Source organism: Stomoxys calcitrans, chromosome 4 (assembly GCF_963082655.1).
Source record: "Stomoxys calcitrans chromosome 4, idStoCalc2.1, whole genome shotgun sequence".
Classification (NCBI taxonomy): Eukaryota; Metazoa; Arthropoda; class Insecta; order Diptera; family Muscidae; genus Stomoxys; species Stomoxys calcitrans.
The window spans coordinates 25380956-25400500 of NC_081555.1; the positions used below are offsets into that span (position 1 = coordinate 25380956).

General features: G+C 35.0%; 1 protein-coding gene across 1 annotated transcript; it reads right to left on the reverse strand.

Moving 5' to 3' along the window:
* Positions 1-14090: 14090 nt before the first annotated feature.
* On the reverse strand, positions 14091-18732 carry LOC131996885 (uncharacterized). Its single transcript, XM_059367070.1, has 3 exons — positions 14559-18732; positions 14316-14507; positions 14091-14215 (listed from the first exon to the last, which is right to left on the reverse strand). The coding sequence occupies exons 1-3, from the start codon at positions 18730-18732 to the stop codon at positions 14091-14093; spliced, it is 4491 nt and encodes a 1496-aa protein (XP_059223053.1).
* Between the last annotated feature and the right edge of the window lie 813 nt (positions 18733-19545).

The window sequence follows — 19545 nt, forward strand, 5'->3', positions numbered from 1 at the left end:
GTATACAACATCAACCACTAATGACGTCACAAAAACGTGTGTGTATACAGTTAGTCTGTCATTAAGGCTGTCCGAGACCAGCCATTGATTGATAAGATAACCTTAATTTGGAGTTTAACCCATTAATTGTTTATCAATGAAACGTGATTTGTTGTTTAGCAAGAAAACAACAACTATTACTTTAGAAACACGAGCGTCCATTAGCCATAAATAATAGATAGCGGTAGGTAGTATTTGAAGTGTTTTGCCGAAGGCTATAGGAATAGATTTTGAAGAACGATAACTAATATCTCAACTTGAACAAAAAATATCAACAATTTTTAATATTTTTGTTTTTTAGTTAAAAAAAGTGCATGATTTAAAATAAATGCAGTATTTTTTGGAAGGACAGAATTTTTTTCAAAATTTTATTTTTATAGAAAATTTTGTCAAATTTTTTTTTACATACAATCTTCTATGTAATACAATTTCATACAAAGCTTTCTTCTCCCTTGCTGCCCTAAGGAGAGTCCGAGGACTTTTTGAGCCCTGTTTCAAAACAAAAGCATGCTCTACACCGTACTCAATAGTTTTTCGGGTATAAAGGGCACCTTAATCAATTTGACAAAGGTGCTAATGAAGTTAGATGGTGTAACAGAAATCATGACTAGCCAGTCAAAGTGTTTTGAATAACAACACACACTTGCTCAACTTTGATAAGTTCTTTGCTATGCTATTGCTTTGAATAGAAAGCATTGAATATGGTCTCGAGCTGAAAGATGATCGAAAAATTATGAAAAGATTTTAAAGATCAAAATAAAAGAGCGCAAACAGACAGTTTTATTTTTATTTACAAATAAAATAAAAATTAACTTAATAATTTTTCTAATAATGTGTTAACTTCTCCTTCGAGAAGTTATAGCTTTTATATATATGTATATCAACCGATTTTCATTCCTAGAGCCATTGCAAGCGCATTTGTTGACCAATCTACCACAATATCTGAGAAGTTTGCTCCAAATCGGTTCAGATTTAGATATAGCTCCCATATGTATGTTCGTCCACTGTTGAGAAATATTGCAATTAAGTGCTACTTTGTTAACCGATTCTCTCGAAATTTGGCAGGAAGGATTTTCTTATGACTCTCGACATTACCGGTGATTTTTATAGAAATCGGTTCAGATTTAGATATAGCTCTCATATATACGTATATCACCCGATTTTCACTTCTAGAGCCACTGCAAGCGCATTTATTGACCAATCTTGCCAAAACTTTGTACAATGCTTTCCTCAACGACTACCACAATATCTGAGAAGTATGCTCGAAATCGGTTCAGATTTAGATATAGCTCCCATATGTATGTTCGTCCGATTTTGAGAAATATTGCTATTAAGTGCTACTTTGTTAACCGATTCTCTCGAAATTTTGCAGGAAGGATTTTCTCTTGACTCTCGACATTACTGGTAAAATTCATAGAAATCGGTTCAGATGTAGATACAGCTCTCATATATATGTATATCGCCCGATTTTCACTTCTTGAGCCACTGCAATCGCATTTATTGACCAATCTTGCCAAAACTTTGTACAACGCTCGAAAACTACCACAATATATGAGAAGTTTGCTACAAATCGGTTCAGATTTAGATATACCGTAGAAGATATCTTCGTCAGATTTTGGGTAACTAGCAATAATGTTTTCATTTATCAACCGTAGTTATCGCGGTTGGAACATATTTGCTCGAAATTCGTACTTAAAGGGTAGGTGTAGGGTATTAGTTTGTAACTACTCGAAATATACGTCTGAGACCCCATAAAGTTTATATATTCTTGATCGTCGTGACATTTTAGGTCGATCTAGCCATGTCCGTCCATCTGTCTGTCGAAAGCACGCTAACTTCCGAAGGTGTAAAGCTAGCCACTTGAAATTTTGCACAAATTCTTCTTATTAGTGTAGGTCGGTTGGTATTGTAAATGGGCCATATTGGTCCATGTTTTGATATTGCTGCCATATAAATCGATCTTGGGTCTTGACTTCTTGAGCCTCTAGAGTGCGCAATTCTTATCCGATTGGAATGAAATTTTGCACGACGTGTTTTGTTATGATATCCAATAACTGTGTCAAGTATGGTTCAAATCGGTCCATAACCTGGTATAGCTGTCATATAAACCGATCTGGGATCTTGACTTCTTGAGCCTTTAGAGGGCGCAATTCTTATCCGATTTGAATGAATTTTGGCACGTAGTATTTTGTTACGATGTTCATAACCTGACATAGCTGTCATATAAACAGATCTGGGTACTTGAATTATTGAGCTTCTAGAGCAATTCCTATCCGATTTGGCTGAAATTTTGCATGACGTATTTTATTCTTACTTTCAACAACTGTGTCAAATAAGGTTCAAATCGGTTAATAACCCGATATAGCTGCCATATAAACCGATCTGGGATCTTGACTTCTTGAGCCTCTAGAAGTCGCAATTATTATCCGATTTGCCTGAAATTTTGTACGACGGATTCTCTCATGACCATCAACATACGTGTTTATTATGGTCTGAATCGGTCTATAGCCCGATACAGCTCCCACATAAATCGATCTCTCTATTTTACTTCTTGAGCCCCCAAAGGGCGCAATTTTTATTCGAATTGGCTGACATTTTACACAGGTCTCTAACATATAATTGGTCCGAATCGGACCATATATTGATATCGCCCTAATAGCAGAGCAAATCTTTCCTTTTTCCTTTTTTTGCCTAAGAAGAAATGGCGGGAAAAGAACTCGTCAAAAGCGATCCATGGTGGAGGGTATATAAGATTCGGCCCGGCCGAACTTAGCACGCTTTTACTTGTTTATTATTTTTTACTATTCTATTATTTTTTTCCACTGTTTTATTATAACGCTTTATTTATTATTTTTTGCTATTTAACTCTCCTTATTATTTGTTACTATTTTTTTTTATTTTTTTTTGTTATATTTGTATTATTTTTTACTATTTAACTTTTTCCTATTTTTAACTGTTTAATTATTTTTTTTATCACTTTTTACAATTTAACTAATTTTTATTATTTTTTACAGTTTAATGATTTTTTTAGTATTTTTTTGCCAATTATTTTTTTTTAATATTATTTCTTTGGAATTTGGTATTCTTCACCTGTTTTTCTTGAGACATTTAAATTCTCAACATTGACAATTCTTATAAATCCCCCCACTGGCTTACTCTACGCTTTCCATAGAAGACAAATGAAAATATTGATTTATAGTCCCTAAAAGGTTTTCTATCTACGCAGTTGTAAAAAAAATCCATAAAACGACTTTGACGTGTTTATGCCATTCCATTTCACTTTTTTATGTGTAGTTTTTTCACTTGTTTTTTTTCTGGTGTCTGCATCGTCTACGTTTTCTATGATTCAAACTAAAAACGCAAATACACAAAAAAAAGAGAAAAATTAATTCAATAAATGTTTGTAAACAACATTTCTTGTGTGCTGTTATAGCGTTTAGTGCTCCCCAAAAAAAAAGAAAAGTGTTGAACAAGCTGACAATATGCCAGGGTAAGAAACTGTATAGTGGTATTTGCCAAAAGGGGGCGGAAATACCTAAAAAAAAAAAACACGTACATGGATAAATCGCACGCAACTTGTAAATAACAATAATTTAAAGCCCAGAGACGGGGGATAAAATATCGCCATGTAATGCTTCAAGTCAGTGACCTTATTATACACGAAGAAAACCCTGAGATGCGTATGAACTTCCATATGCTACATCGTCCGTTCTTTCCAATGTCTATCAATATTTGTTGTTGCTGCTTTTTTTTTTTTTGGTTATTGATGCAGGTTCAACTGAACGCAATAGATTTTTTGGTAGGCGATGATGAGGAGAAGAAAAAATGCTTTCGGCTATACTAACCACCAACTGGATTTGACAAGTATTAATGAATTTAAATTGTTTTGCCATGATGAAGAGCAATAAATCACAATATTACGCAGTAACTTATAAAGTTAACCGAAGTTTCTTTTTTTTTTCTTTTTTGCAAGACATAATCTACGAATTTGAAGAACATCATATCGTATATCATGTTTTGTATGTCGTTCAATGAATGAAGCTGCATTGTTGCTAGATTTCACTTTTTTTCTTGTATGAGCTATTGGAGAATGAGGAATATGTATTGGCATTTCGATGTTCATGACCAAATTCCGTTTTAGTCAAACATTTAATTTTAACTATGACCATAAATTTTAACAGGGGTTTTAGGGTATCTTCTAAGAATTTTTATTAGTCATTTGATTCAATTGGTCTTTTTAAGAAAAAATATTTGTATAGTTAAAAAAAATATATAGATAAGGTAACTTTCAATATGACAATGTAATTTAATAAAATTAATAACCGCATATCAGTTAGATAGCAAAACATTTTTTTGAAAATATTTAGGAAACGGAAGTTAAAGATAATAAAAAGGTAACTGGTTTATTCCAGGGAATTGGAATCAACAATTGATGATTTTTCGCCTGAGACAATAGTCCGGAGGATGATAGAAGTGAGAGGAGGTGATGAGATATGCCGAAAAACTACTAAGCAGGAAGAAGGTAGACATGAACGCAGCGGCGTAGAATATGAATGCGGAGGTCTGGACGCAGACACAATGACGCATTACACCTCCAAGTAATGCAAAAGCGGTGGAGGTGGAATTAATCCCCAGTGGTGACAAAGGGTGGGTTTTTAGTCGACACCGTTGAGTCCGGCATAAAGCGAAAGACGTAGTCCGGCATAAAGCAGAGACGTACACGTCACATGCTGAACCGCAAAAAAAAACAGTAAGGAAGGGCAAAAGTAGGGCGGTGCCGACTGCATAATTTCCTACACCTACCCTATAAGTATAAGTGTAGGTGCTGTATCTAATTCTGAACCAAATTTGATGGACCTCGGCGGATGTTTTCATATGGAGAAGATTATATGAATTGCAGAAGTTCTCGCCTATGAGCGACGACATCGACGTCATAGGTCGGTCACCGGAAGTAGTAACTTCAACCGTTGAAAGAATCGAAAGAGAGTCAATGAAAATGGGTCTAGCAGTAAATGGAGATAAGAAGAAATGGATTGTTTCAAGTCCCAAAACGCCTTGTACAACCGAGCAGATAAAGAATATGGAGAAAGTTGAGAACCACAACTTTGAGATAGTTAGTAACTTTATCTTCCTCGGCACCGCCGTAACGAAGGACACTAGTTTGAGATAAAGCGAAGAATAATACTGGCAAACAGATGCTACTTTGGACTAAGCAAACAGTTTAGAAACAAGGCCACCTCTCGACAGACGAAGATTACACTATACAAGACACTGATACTATCCGTGCTGTTATATGGTTCTGAAGCATGGGTACTTGTGAAAGCAGATGAGGCAGTGCTTGTAGTGTTTGAGGGAAAGATTCTTCGTAAAATATATGGACCAGTTTGCATTGATGGAGAATATAGGCGACGTATGAACTGTATGACGACGATAGCATAGTTACACGCATCAAAATACAACGGTTGCGTTGGCTAGGTCATGTTATCAGAATGGATGAAAAAGCTCCAGCAAAGAAGTGTTTTGAAGGCAAACACTATGGTACACGCAAATCGAAAAGACCAACAGCCCAATGGAAAGATCAAGTGGTGGGAGACACCACAAAACTTGGTGTCGGAGATTTTAGAATGAGCGCAGAAGATCGAGGCGTTTGGAACGTTATTCTACGTTCGGATAGTGGAACAAATGTTCTGCCATAGCCATTTACACTAAGTAAAAGTAAAGTAATATCTAAATCTGAACCGATTTGGAGCAAACTTTTCAGATAGTGTGGTAATCGTCGTGGAAAGCGTTGGGGAAAATTTTGGCAAGATTGGTCAATAAATGCGCTTGCAGTGGCTCTAGAAGTAAAAATCGGGCGATATTTATATATGACAGCTATATCTAAATTTGGACCGATTTCTATAAAATTCACCAGCAATGTCGAGAATCATAAGATAATCCTTCCTGTTAAATTTCGAGAGAATCGGTTAACAAATGAGCACTTTATTGCAATATTTTTATAAATCGGACGGACATATATATGGAAGCTACATCTAAATCTGAACATATTTCGAGCAAACTTTTCGGATAGTGTGGTAATCGTCGTGGAAAGCTTTGTACAAAATTTTGCCACGATTGGTCAATAACTGCGCTTGCAATGGCTCTAGAAGTGAAAATCGGGCGATATTTATATATGACAGCTATATCTAAATCTGAACCGATTTCTATGAAATTCAACAGTTATGTTGAGAGTCATAAGACAATCCTTCCTGCTAAATTTCGAGAGAATTGGTTAACAAATGACCACTTTAATGCATTATTACTGCAAATCGGAGGAACATATATATGGGAGCTATATCCATATCGAAACCAATTTCAAGCAAACTTCTCAGATATTGTGGTAGTCGTCGAGGAAATCGTTATACAAAGTTTTGGGCAGATGGCCCAATAAATGTGCTTGCAGTGGCTCTAGAAGTGAAAATCGGGCGATATTTATATATGACCGCTATATCTAAATCTGAACCGATTTCTATGAAATTTAACAGTAATGTCGGGAGTCATAAGACAATCCTTCCTGCTAAATTTCGAAAGAATCGGTTAACAAATGACCACTTTAATGCATTATTACTGCAAATCGGACGAACATATATATGGGAGCTACATCCAAATCTGAACCGATTTTTTTCCAATTTCAATAGGTTTACTCTCTAGGCCTAAAATATGCCGGTACCAAAGTTGGAGGAAAACTGTACACAAATTAACATGAACAGACGGACATAGCTAAATCGAATCAGAAAGTGATATTGAGTCGATCGGTATACTTATTAATAGTTCTATCTCTCTTCCTTCTGAGTATTACAAACAAATGCACTAAGTTATAATACCTTGTACCACAGTAGCGGTGTTTAGGGTATATAAATTGATTTATTCCTTTTTCGAGTTAAGCTTTATATGCGACATCTCTTGGTAGAGAGAGAAACTCATCAGATACTTGACCTATGGAGGCTACAAGGACCGTACATTGGTAGGTAATACTAATATGGAAAATGTGGTTTTTTGCCACTCTATTCTTCCCTTTTCAATATTGTAAATTGTAATTTGTACACCTTTATTTTTAGTACAAAAACACAAACATAACTCATATGAACTCTAGTGATGCAGTTGTTTCCCTCTGGTAATTGAATGTGATGGCAATAAATGTGCACCCAAGGAATTTCATGTGGTACGCTTAGAAAGCTTTAACACACAAACATGTGTACCCATTACAGGCGCTCTCAATTGTACATAGTACTACTTCAATGACCATCGGCCATGGGCCACTAGTGGCTACGAGAGGCATAAAGTCCATGATGATTTGTATCAATGCAAATATTTCATCATCTCTTGGGGCGTCTGTTTATTTCAAAAATGTTTAATTTTTTTTTGTTTTTCCTTCAACTACTCATTATGATTTCAGTTGAAATTTCATCACGTATTGTATGTCTGCGATTTAATGCTTCGCTTTAGTTTTAAATATAATTAAAAGGCGTTTTGCTTTTGTTTCTTTTTTTTTCATTTTTGTCAAAAGTGGAGTACAAAAAAATTTAAGTGATTAACAAAAAGACATAAATCTCAAAAGTGCACAAAGCGTTTGATCAATGACAACATGAATAATAGCTTACATATTATAATGAGAGTTTATATAACAAAGCAACTTTTTTTTTAATTCAGTTCTTTCACTTTTTCGTTGATATTTTAAAATGTAGAAATTAATGCTTTTGCGTTAACGATTTTTTTTCTTTATTTTTAAAACAAGGAAAAGAGAGCAACAATGAAATTCCAATATTCCAATTCCTTTTTAAAGTGAATGAACCTTTTCATATTTCTTAGTAATTTTTGGTATTATTTATAACTGTCAAAAGTCATAGATAGCCAAAGAATTAAAAAAAAGTACTCATACTTCCGGTTATTGTTTTTTTTTCTTTTTATTCGAAATACAGGAAAAAAATTAAAATTTCAATATATTGACACTGGTCACACGGTGTACTTTAAAAATAATTATACTAAAAATAGACATACAATATTTGTTGTCGTCATTATAATGCAATTGAAAAATGATTTATTGCTTACTACTAAACACGATAGAAAAAAACCAAAATAAAAACGCCTGAACCACTTCGTTTTATTTAAAATGCAGCTTACTTGAATTTGAAGCTCTTTAAAAGAAGGTCAAAATTATCCAAATCATAATACGTAAACGATACACGTTTTTAAGTGATTTTAATTGTGTGGAACAGAAATAAATAAAATTATAATGCTGGTAAAAATAAGATAAATAATTTAAGTTTGTAAGTTTTGTTTTCTGATTTAAGTAAAAAAGGAATAAAAAAAAAGAAAGAAAAAAGTAGTTTCTAACATATATTCTTTGATTACTTTTTTTTGTAATTCTTAAATTTTTTGTTATTTTCCATTTTTTTAAATATTTTTTTAAATTATTTTTTTTAATTATTTTTTTATTTTTTTAATTTTTTTTTTTTAAATTTTTGTAATAATTTTTTTTTAAATTATTTTTTAACTTTTTTTTAGTTTTTTTTATTTTTTTAATTTTTTTAATAATTTTTTTTTTTTTTTAATTTTTGTAATTATTTTTTTTTTCAATTTTTATAATTTTTCTGTTTTGACATTTTATTCGTTTTTTTCTAAATTTTCCATTTTAATTTATTTCTAAAATTTTATTTTTTGAATATAGTAATTTTTTTTTTTATTTTTTTTTTTTTTTTTTGTAATATGCACATTCTTGTATACGCATGTACCCTTGTCTATGTCACTTAAATCCCCAAAAACGCCATTTAAACGGAAAAGATTTGTGTTTTGATCAAGTTAAATCCAGGTCATAAAAATTTCAATGTAAACGTGTTATTATTCCAATTTTTTTTTTATAGTAGAATAGATGGAACAGTTCCAAAATTTTGTTTATACTGTAAATATTGTGTGTTATGCGACGAATGGATAAATGACATTGCAGATCCAAACATCAGAAAATTCTGGAGTTTAGGAAGGCACATTGGTTCATGGAAATGCCGTCTGACTATATATCCAAAAAACAAAATTAAACAAATTTCTCTAAAAAAACCATTCAAATTAAAAAATAAAAATTGGTTGATTAGTCAGATTTCATTCCTAGGGAGCAATGTGCCTTCCTGAATTCCAGTATTTTCTGTTGTTTGGATCTGTTTTGTCATTGATCCATTGACCTTTTCGGAATTTTAGCCTTCTTCCCTTTCATTTGCTTTTGCCTTAAACTCTAGAAACCGTATTTAGTTGCAAAATGATAGTAAAATCAAAACTGCAATCAACCGCATAAAAATGGTTGATTGCAGTTATATGATATGAAACTAAGCACCACTTGAAATAAACGTGCTTAATTAGCACAATATATAATTTTTTGTATAAATAATAATAATAACCATTGCAAATAGATACTCTATGGAATATTTCATATTTAATTAGCACACTAATAATTGCTTATTAAAATATTTATAAGAAATAAATAAATGAAAAAAAATAAACAAAAATCGAATGTAAAAATTCCACAAGGGTTAAATTTAATTTCGCTTTATTTTTTTATTATATGCTGAGTAATAATTTATTAAGCCTATGGAGGTCATTTGTGTAATTAAAAAAAAAATAGCAAAAAGAACCACATTATAGAACGTAACGATATTCTTAAATCCCATTTGTAAACAAATCATAACACATAGAAACGAATTTCCGCAGTTGTGATTAAAATGGCAAAATGTTGTTATGGTTTACAACTTGTTTTGATTGTTTTATCTACATTTTATTATTAAATAATTAAATCACATAAAACAATGTAAATGAATGTGGAACTAAAAAAGGCCATCTAATAACAAAAGTGTGAGTAAATTTTTAAGTGGTCATTGGCGATTACAAAACAATCTTCAACTCCTTTACATCATGGTATTTCAAGTTAATGACTAATGTAGCTGTTGTTGTATATCTAAGTTGACAATTGTAAATACTGTTAACTTAATGTGGTTTACTTGTATATCTTGTAGAAAAAGAAAGCCAAGGGCCGCATACAGATACTGCAAATTAGATGAACTTGATATGACACAATAGAGGCAGAAACTTGGCGGAAAAATACTTCTTGAAACGTGTTGATCAAAATGAGAGAAGAAGAGTGCAAAAGATCAAGGCTTTTGAAGGTATGGACTTCGCTCGACTATAGATTTATAGATTCTTTCTTAGGCCATATATACACCCGAAAAATTTTGAACCTCAACACTAATTAAAAATATCTATTTAATAGAAGGGTTTCATGGGCTTTATGGTCATGTTTTTGTAATGAATAAAACTAATTTAATTCATTATTTTTTCCCAACGTTTCGTCAGTTTCCGACGTCTTCAGGTGGTGTTTATTTTGAATTTCTATTGGAGAACAAACTAGGCTATGAAACTTCATGATTAAGCTTTTTTCTTTCAATTAGTTCATTTTTCTTTCACTTAAACGGGACAGCACAAACACACATTTTGTATTAATAATAAATAAATAATTAATTAATTGTCAAAAAAAGTAATCTAGTATCACAGAACGTATTTTCACTTTAAGCTATTGCAGCCGAGTATTGTAGTTTGGTTCCTTCTTTGTCTTCTTTGGTGTTGATTGGCATTTGTATTCCCCCTTGAATCCGTATGGTTTCCAATGTATATCGTTTGTTTACAATCCTCTTTTTGTCTGGCATTTTTACGTTCTTCAAATCCGCAGTGTGTTTGCTCTCTATAACTAAATTAGGGAAATATTGAACTTTCGCTTCTAAATAATAATATACTCGCACAGAGTTCAACAATATCTTACGAAATTGTTTATACATAGTATTAGTCCACTTTCAACTTCCCACAGGTAAATAATGAACTAAAGACCAATGAAAATGAAAGATAAAATTATTGAAAAAAATCGCTTTTTCCGAACACTCCGGAGCAGCCAATTGGACGCCATCTTAATTACTCAACCCATTTATTTCCCTCTGTCTCCCATCCCACGCTTTCAATTGCTCAGCTATTGTGAAGAATACAAATTTAATATGAAACATTGGAATTATAATTAAACTTTACCTGTTGTGATAGACAAGTATTGAACAAGAACCTTCTGTTTACAAAGCAGACGCTCAACGCATTCATCCAAATCAGTATTGTTGGAGTTATTGACTTTTTTCCATTTCTACTAACATTTCTTACTAACAAGACAAAAGCAAAAAATTTTCTCTCTCCTTCTTATCAAGGAAGGCCATGCTAATTTTGTTCAGAGCTTCGTCATGTTCTATTTATAGACACAATGTCTCACCATTAAAAGTGTGTTTATTAAATTGTTCTTAATTTGGAGCATGTATTAGTGAACTCAAGAAAAGGGAATTAACGTTTTAGTTATATTGAACTAAAAATCTTTTATTTATATTTCTTTAAGTAGTTCATTCACAAATTCTTTATTTCTTTTCTATTTCTTTAAGTAGTTCATTCAGTAATAAATTTCAGAAAAGGCATTGGCAACGATGATATGTTTTTGCCAATTTTTAGCAAAATTCTCGCTTATTTAAAAAAATAATCGTTTAAGGGAAATTACTAACTCCACCTGAATTATAAGCTTTTTTATCTGTACTCACGAGTAGTAAGTTTTATTCGTACAACGTTAATTTTTTCACTCTTTAGGAATTTTTAACTAATCGTGGGTAAATATCATGGATTAATGAGTATTATTTAATTAACTCCTATTTACGGTAAGCATTTTTCTGAGTGTATAACCCATCAATGCTATACATAAGCTTACCTTACCGAACTATTTTAACAACTAATATATTGAACTTTACAAAGAAAATTCTGAAAAGCATTAACAATATTTGCAATTACAAATTATCGACTTTTTTCTATAGCTACATAGAAAAAGAAAATGCATATGGTATCATCATTTTCAACTCTATATAAATAAATTGAATCAATGTTTGTTGGCAAATTGTTATTCGGAATAATGCAATTAACAGCAGATATCATAACAAAAGTCCATAACATTAAAAAATGGAAATGTTCACATGCTGTCAGTGGGTGGTGTGATTAATTTCAAACACCACCCACATGATTTAATTACCTAATTGCATATGTTTATAATAAACATAAAAAAAAAAATATGAAGAATTGTTATACAGTCATAAGGGAAGGATCAAATATAGATAAGAGGGATTGTTCATTCCCTTGAGGAGTTAACGCTGCTGAATGGATGGGGCTCGGTTAGGCGGGAAGAAATGTCACCAATATCCAAGGAGGGAAGTGGACTGTATGTTGGTTTTAAAATTGAAATGGACTGGAGCTTCGAACAACAGATGAGGGCGAACAGATATGTGGTTTTTGGTAACCACAGATTCTCCAAGTAGTGGCAGATACGAATAATGAGAGTTGGTTAAATAAAACAAAATCGTGGGTTTAGATTTGTAGGTGTATTTATTCAAGAAGGGTTGAGATGCTCACCAGTTGATCGATTATGCAAAAGTGAACGAGTTCTTAAGCCTAACTTGCCAAGATAGTTACTTTTTGTGGAATTTCTTTGTTTTTTAAATACTCGTTTAAACTAAAGTAGTCATTCACAATAATTCATTCGGTTTAATTCATAACAATGACTTTAAGACTAAGGCAAGTATACATAACTAGAGTAAAGGAAATTCAGTGGCGCTAAAAAACTAAGTCCAAGCTCGAAGTTTGGACATGCCGCCGGGCCAGAAGAAGATCAATTTGTGTTAGAACATAGCACTGAGGCTAAAGCTCGAATAGCTTCAGATAAAATCTGTTGATTAGCCTTTGCTGGGCTATTGGTGTTAGCTGTGTCGTCGGTTTGGATTTTGTTGTTGCTGTTGTTGTTGTTAGGCTTGATATTAATATTACGGCGATGGCAGCGTTGTCGATGAATGTTTTCTCTCACGTCGGATTTATTGCGGTGATTGTTGCTATTGGAACCTTTTGGACTTACTGGTTGTCGCTTGTGATCCATATTGGGTGCTTTCACATAATTAGGATGCAGCAGTGTATGGTGGGGTCTTCCACATTTCCGGCACATATTTCCCGATCGACAATCCCGAAATCGATGACTTCTTGCTAGACAGTTGACGCAATATATTTTCTTTAGAACGAGGATGTTACGTTCTTTCGGGGTCATCGCTATGAATTTAGGGCAAATTTTTAAAGCATGGAATCGGTTGCACAACGTGCATTTATACACATTAGGCTTAGAAATTTGCGCTCTTATGGGTGATCTGGAATGTAAATTTTGTTGATAAGTTATGAGAGTGATGAAATTAGATGAGAGGAAATTAGTTTCGGTTAGTATGAATGAGTTTATTAATTTGAGTTTGATTCCGTCGTATTCTCGAATGGAAGAAAACATAATTTGACAATTGGCCGATTTAGAATTCCAGTTGCAGTACGTACGTCTGCAATTCTAACATTATTGTCCGAACCTAGATAAGTCTTCTCTATTCTTCCTAATCGCCATTCACTAGGGGGTAACAAATCATCCATTATTGCTACCAAATCCCCTACTCTCAAATTGGGTTTTTTTGTCTTCCATTTATAACGCTTGTGCAGAGTCTTGAGATATTCCTCCTTCCATCTCAAGGCGAATTGATGGTGAATAGCCTTTAATTTCAACCAACGGTTTATCAGAGAAATATTGGGAGAAAGTGGTTCAGGAAAGGCTAATATGGGTGAACCCTTAAGAAAATGGCCTGGGGTCAATGCGGTTAAGTCGGCTGGATCGTCCGACATTGCAGAAATGGGGCGGGAGTTTAAAACGCCTTCAATCCTTGCCAGGATTGTTTGAAACTGTTCAAAAGTAAATTTATGAGCTCCTGCAATCTTCTTGAAATGTATTTTAAAACTTTTAACTGCGGCCTCCCAGAGGCCGCCCATGTGAGGTGCGTGTGGGGGAATGAATCCCCATTCAAACCCATGAGCTGCGTATTTTTTAGAAATGTCGCTAGAAGCAGATTTAATGAACTGGGAAAACTCACGAATTAGTGCTCTGCTAGCTCCTAAAAAGTTTCTGCCATTATCCGATACGATCCTACGAGGGAGCCCTCGCCTCCCAACGAAGCGGTAAAACGCAGCCTCAAATGCGGCAGATGATAAATCAGAGCATGTCTCCAGGTGTATTGCCCTTGTAGCAAAACATGCAAATACGCAGACATATCCCTTTATAGTAGGTGCCCTGCGAAGGGATGAGCTTTTTAGCTCAAATGGCCCTGCGAAGTCTATACCTGTCGTATGGAAAGGTGGCGATAGAGTACAACGCTCCAGAGGTAAAGGTGCCATAATTTGAGTGTTTTGCTTCTGTTTGTACAAAACGCATACTTTGCAGTTATATATAATGCTCTTTACTCTTGGTTTCAACCTGGAGACATAAAATTCGGTCTGCACAAATCTACACATCTGGTTGCATTCCGCATGAACTAAAAATGAGTGCAAGTGAAGCAAATAGAGATGGCAAAGTCTAGAATTACCGGGTAGAATGATTGGATGGCGTTCCCTGTATGGAAGAAATGAATCAGACAGGCGTCCATTCACCCTAAGGACCTGATTGGAATCCAGAAAAGGGTTCAAAGTTGATAAAACGCTTTTATTTGGTAGTGGCTTTGAGTTCAAAAGCAGCTCATATTCTAATGAAAAATATTGTCGTTGAGCAAGTGATATAAGACGAAATTTCACGAATTGCATTTCTTGCATGCTCAAATCATACGATTCGTACTTGCGGGTATTTCCAGGCATTGAGTTATGGAAGAAGCGAAATATATATGAGATTACTCTCAATGCCCTTGTATAGGATGAGAATCTTAGAAGAATATCGTTATTTTCTGCTGCCACATGATGCATTTGAACCACATCATGTTCCTTTAGAGGGACTAGCGGATTCTTTTTTGGCCAAGTACCCTCTGGATTCGTAAGCCAAGGCGGACCATTCCACCACAATGTACTGATCTTCAAGTCCTGAGGTCTACAACCGCGAGTGCCTATATCAGCCGGGTTATCATGAGTGGAAACATAATTCCACTTGGCGTCGGGAACTAGTTCATGAATTTGGGATGCCCTATTTGCGACGTAGGTTTCCCATAACATTGGGGGTTTTGAAAGCCACCCCAAAACAATAGACGAATCCGTCCACAATGATACAGAACCAAAATTCATCTCAAAAGTGTTCAAAATGTAGCGAACTAGTTTGGCTAGAAGCACAGCGCCGTTTAATTCTAACTTTGGCAATGACACTGTCTTAATGGGAGCAACTTTGCTTTTGGCCATAAGAAGGTTGGAAATAACTACAGATGTCGTTGTCTGGCATCGTACGTACACGGTAGCGCAGTATGCCATTTTTGAGGCATCACAAAAACCGTGTATTTGTATGAGATCTGTAGGCAAATATTTAATCCATCTAGGTATAATGACATCCTCTACGTGTGCTAAATCATCGATTAAGTTGTTCCAAGTATCAAGAGAATCAGGACTTATCGTTTCGTCCCAATTGGAACCTTCCAACCAGAGCTGCTGCATTAAAATTTTTGACCTTATAATAACAGGAGTAATCCAACCGGCGGGGTCGAAAAGTTTCGCGACTGTGGAAAGAACTTGACGTTTAGTCGCCTGGGATTTTTTCTCTATGGGTATGGATGCATAAGAAAAGCAGTCTGTTAATGCATTCCATTTTATACCAAGAGTTTTAGTGGAGCTTGATTCATACAATTTTAATAAGTCCATATCGTATAAATCCTCAGGAGGCAAATGTGATAATAACTCCGGTGCATTGGCAGTAATTTTCTTTAATGGAAAACCCGCAGATTTGAGGACAGCGATCAAATCATTTCGTGCTTCGATGGTTTCTTCGATGGTGAATCCACCAGATAAAATATCATCCACATATGTTTCTTTTCTCAAAATGGATGCGACTTTGGGGAATTCTGTTTCTGAATCAGATGCAAGTTGAAGTAGAGTGCGTATTGCCAAAAAGGGAGCGCAATTTATGCCAAAAGTGACCGTGTTCAAATGGTAATCTCTTATAGGCTCTGCGCTTTGATTTTGAAACAGAATTCTTTGATACGCTCTATCTTGGGGATGTACCAGGATTTGGCGGTACATTTTTTGGATATCTCCACAAAATACGTACTTATATTTTCTCCAGTTGAGAATTATGGAAATTAAGTCGTTTTGTAGTGTGGGACCGGTATGAAGTACATCATTGAGGGAGTAATCGGATTTTGTCTTGCGTGAAGCGTTAAAAACAACCCTGACCTTGGTTGATTTGTGATCCGGTCGCACTACGGCATGATGAGGGAGGTAAAAGGAGTTAAATTTACCTTCGGAGCCTAGTTCGAGAGAAGAAGTCTCTTCCATATGACCTAATGAAATATACTCCTTAAGGACAGACCTGTATTCCCCTCGAAGCTCGGCATCCTTGATCAGTGTCTTCTCCATTCTTGTATACTGTCCAAGAGCGAGAAATCTTGAAGAGCCAAGAAAAATGGAGTTTGGAAATTCCTCTTTAAAGGGGAGTCTAACGACATATCGACCATTGGGAAGACGCGTAGTCGTCTTTAGGTAGAACTCTTCACAAATTATTTCGGATTCTGTACGAGGAGAAATGGATGGGATTTCTTCGATTTCCCAAAATTTTCGAAGAATTTCGCTAAGATTCTCATCTTCGGTGGGAATTACGTTCGTTGTGAACGCTTGAATCTTCTCACCCTGCATTGGGCCACTTAGTACCCAACCGAATATTGTGTTGTACGCCGAAGCCAGACCACAAATATTCTTCTTAACACCCTCGAGATTAATGAATCGCTCAGCGTCATTTCCGAGAACTAAATCGATATTCGACGATTTATTGAAGTTGGGATCTGCTAAATCAAGGTCTCGCAGTTCTGGTGAATTTGGAATTTCAAAAGAAACAGCAGGAAGCTTCTGTGTAACCTTTGGCAAGACAATGGCATTAACTCTACATCGTGTGTTATATCTTCGAGAAAAAAGTACAAGTTCACATTCTTTGTGAGCCTTTTGTGTCTTGCAGCCTATACCAAATATCTCGAACGAAGATTTTCGATATGAAACTTGGAGCATATTTCGTACTCTCTCAGAGAGAAATGTTCTTTGGGATCCTGGGTCTATTAAAGCCCTAATTGTGAAAAGTTCACCATTGTGTTCGACTTGAACAAGCGCTGTTCTAAGCAAGATTGTTTCACTGTTAGAAGAAAAATTGGCCTGTACCTGGGAGTATGACTCTGCCGATGACGATTGTGAGATATCCTCGTGTCGTTCTGAAGAGATACTATTTGCCGAGATTTGTTGCTTCGGTGAAAAAGTCTGAGAACCAGATTCAGACTTTCGAATCGGTGGTTGGTCTAAGTGCAAGAGTGTATGGTGATGTTTCCTGCACGAGAGACAAGTGTTCTTACTCCTGCACTTTTGTTTCATGTGAGCCTCTGATAAGCAATTATTACAGATTTTATTTTTAAAAACGAAATCTATTCTCTCCTGGGGCTTAAATTTACGAAAATCTGGGCATGTTCGTATGCTATGATTCTCTTTGCATAAAGTACAGGAGGTTGTAAGTTTTTCCTGGGATGTGTACATCTGTATTTTTTCGTTGGATTTGGAGTACGAAACCGATGGGAGACTATGTCTATCCTTCGTTGATTTAATGCTGGATATTCTTTCCACGACCTCAAATCTATTAAGAAGGAACTCGTCCATTTGAGACCAACTTGGCAGTTCACGATGGGACTTGAGGGATTGTTCCCATAACGAAATAGTCTCATTTGGAAGCTTTGTAGACACCAAATAAATTAATATTGGGTCCCAGCATTCTACCTGTACCTGTAAGGACTTCAGTGTACATAGGCAGTCACTAACTGTAGAGTGAATCCTTTGAAGAGATTCGCTATTTTCATCTGTGGCAACGGGAATTTCAAATAATATCCTGAGCTGGTGGTCTACCAGCACGCGCTTATTCTCATATCGGGTTCTCAAAGCTCCCCATGCGAGATCAAAATTATCATCGCAGAGAGTATATCTTTTCACGATAGCGCCAGCACTACCTTTAGTCTTATTTCTAAGATGGTAAAGTTTCTGAGCACGGGTGAGTTTAGGGTGGTTCACGTAAACGGCCGTGAACATATCACGAAAGGAGGGCCATTCCTCGTAACTGCCCTTAAATACCTCCGTGTCACATGGCGGGACTTTTATGCACGAGCTGTAAGTATCAGAAACATGCGCACTGGAACTGGTCTGGAAAAGGTGCTGAGGGGCTAGACTATTCCTAGTTGACATAGTTCTGGAATCAGCCCCTCCTGATATCTTCAGAATGTCGACAATCTGGGAACGAGTCTCATAATATGCCTCTGAGGTCACATTAAAATTCACTTTAGCATTCTCCTTGAAGTCTTTTGTATTGGTTGTTTCGGGAGACAACATTAGACTTTCATAGTCTATTTGCAATTTTTTCCACCTTACTTCCAAATCGTCCAACTTGACTTCAAGAAGTGAATCAGTCTGGTCCGTAACGTCAACTTTTTCAAAAGCTGTGCAAAAGCTGATCAGATGATCACAGTCAAACAAAAATTTCTCGTGGATAGGGGAAGGTTTCACAGCAGAGCTGCCAGTAGCCGAATTCGCCTGGTTAGAGGGTTCCATTATTGTCGTCGAAGTTACTTATACGAAGAAAAAAAAAATAATATATCTAACAAATTTCTCAAGAAAGATTCGTTCGAGAGATATATCGAATATCCCTTTTAAGTTCTAAAAAATCGAACCTAAATATCCGGCTGTCAAACTTCAAGTCTGGAGCAATCTGCGCTGAAGAAGCAGTACCAGCTGAAATCAAAAAGGCAAGATAGTCCAAGCTGTGGAGTTGACAAAGGTTAATTGTAAACCTTTAAAAAAACGGAATTGATCATAGATAGAGAGGGCAAAGTTTTGATAGGGATAAGTTCATCCACAATATCAGAGATATGGAAACAATGCTGTCCGACACGAATAACTTTAGTATTATTCTGTTATCTCGGGGGTGTACAATCAGTACATTAAGTATCTTCCAAAAAAAAGCGAAAAATTCATCTTCACTGGGGAAATAATCATTATATGTAGGATATGCCTTCTTTTACGTGTGGAAAATATGTTTGTTTTATTCAGAATTTGTAGATGTCTATAATTGTTTGTTAGTTGGCAACAAATTTAATAGAATCATGGAGTGCAATGTTGTTACTACATATGAGTATAGTTTTTTAATTTTTTATTTATTTCAAAAGGTAAATTTTTTCTTTTTTATTTATTTTTTTTTTTTTTTGTTTTTTTTTTTTTTTTTTTCGTTGGTGTAATTTTGCAATATGTACAAATACAAGAACTAGAATTATTTGGGAAAAAAATAATATTACGGGCCACCCTAATATTTCAATGTGGATTTCAATTTCTTGGAACGATCACATATGGGAGTGTTTACATATGAAT

Coding starts and splice junctions, on each gene's coding strand:
- LOC131996885 (XM_059367070.1), bottom strand. CDS start 18,732: ATGGAACCCTCTAACCAGGCGAATTCGGCTACTGGCAGCTCTGCTGTG. Junction 14,508..14,558: donor CCATCCAATCATTCTACCCG/GTAATTCTAGAC, acceptor ACTCATTTTTAG/TTCATGCGGAATGCAACCAG. Junction 14,216..14,315: donor GCCACCTTTCCATACGACAG/GTATAGACTTCG, acceptor TTTTGCTACAAG/GGCAATACACCTGGAGACAT.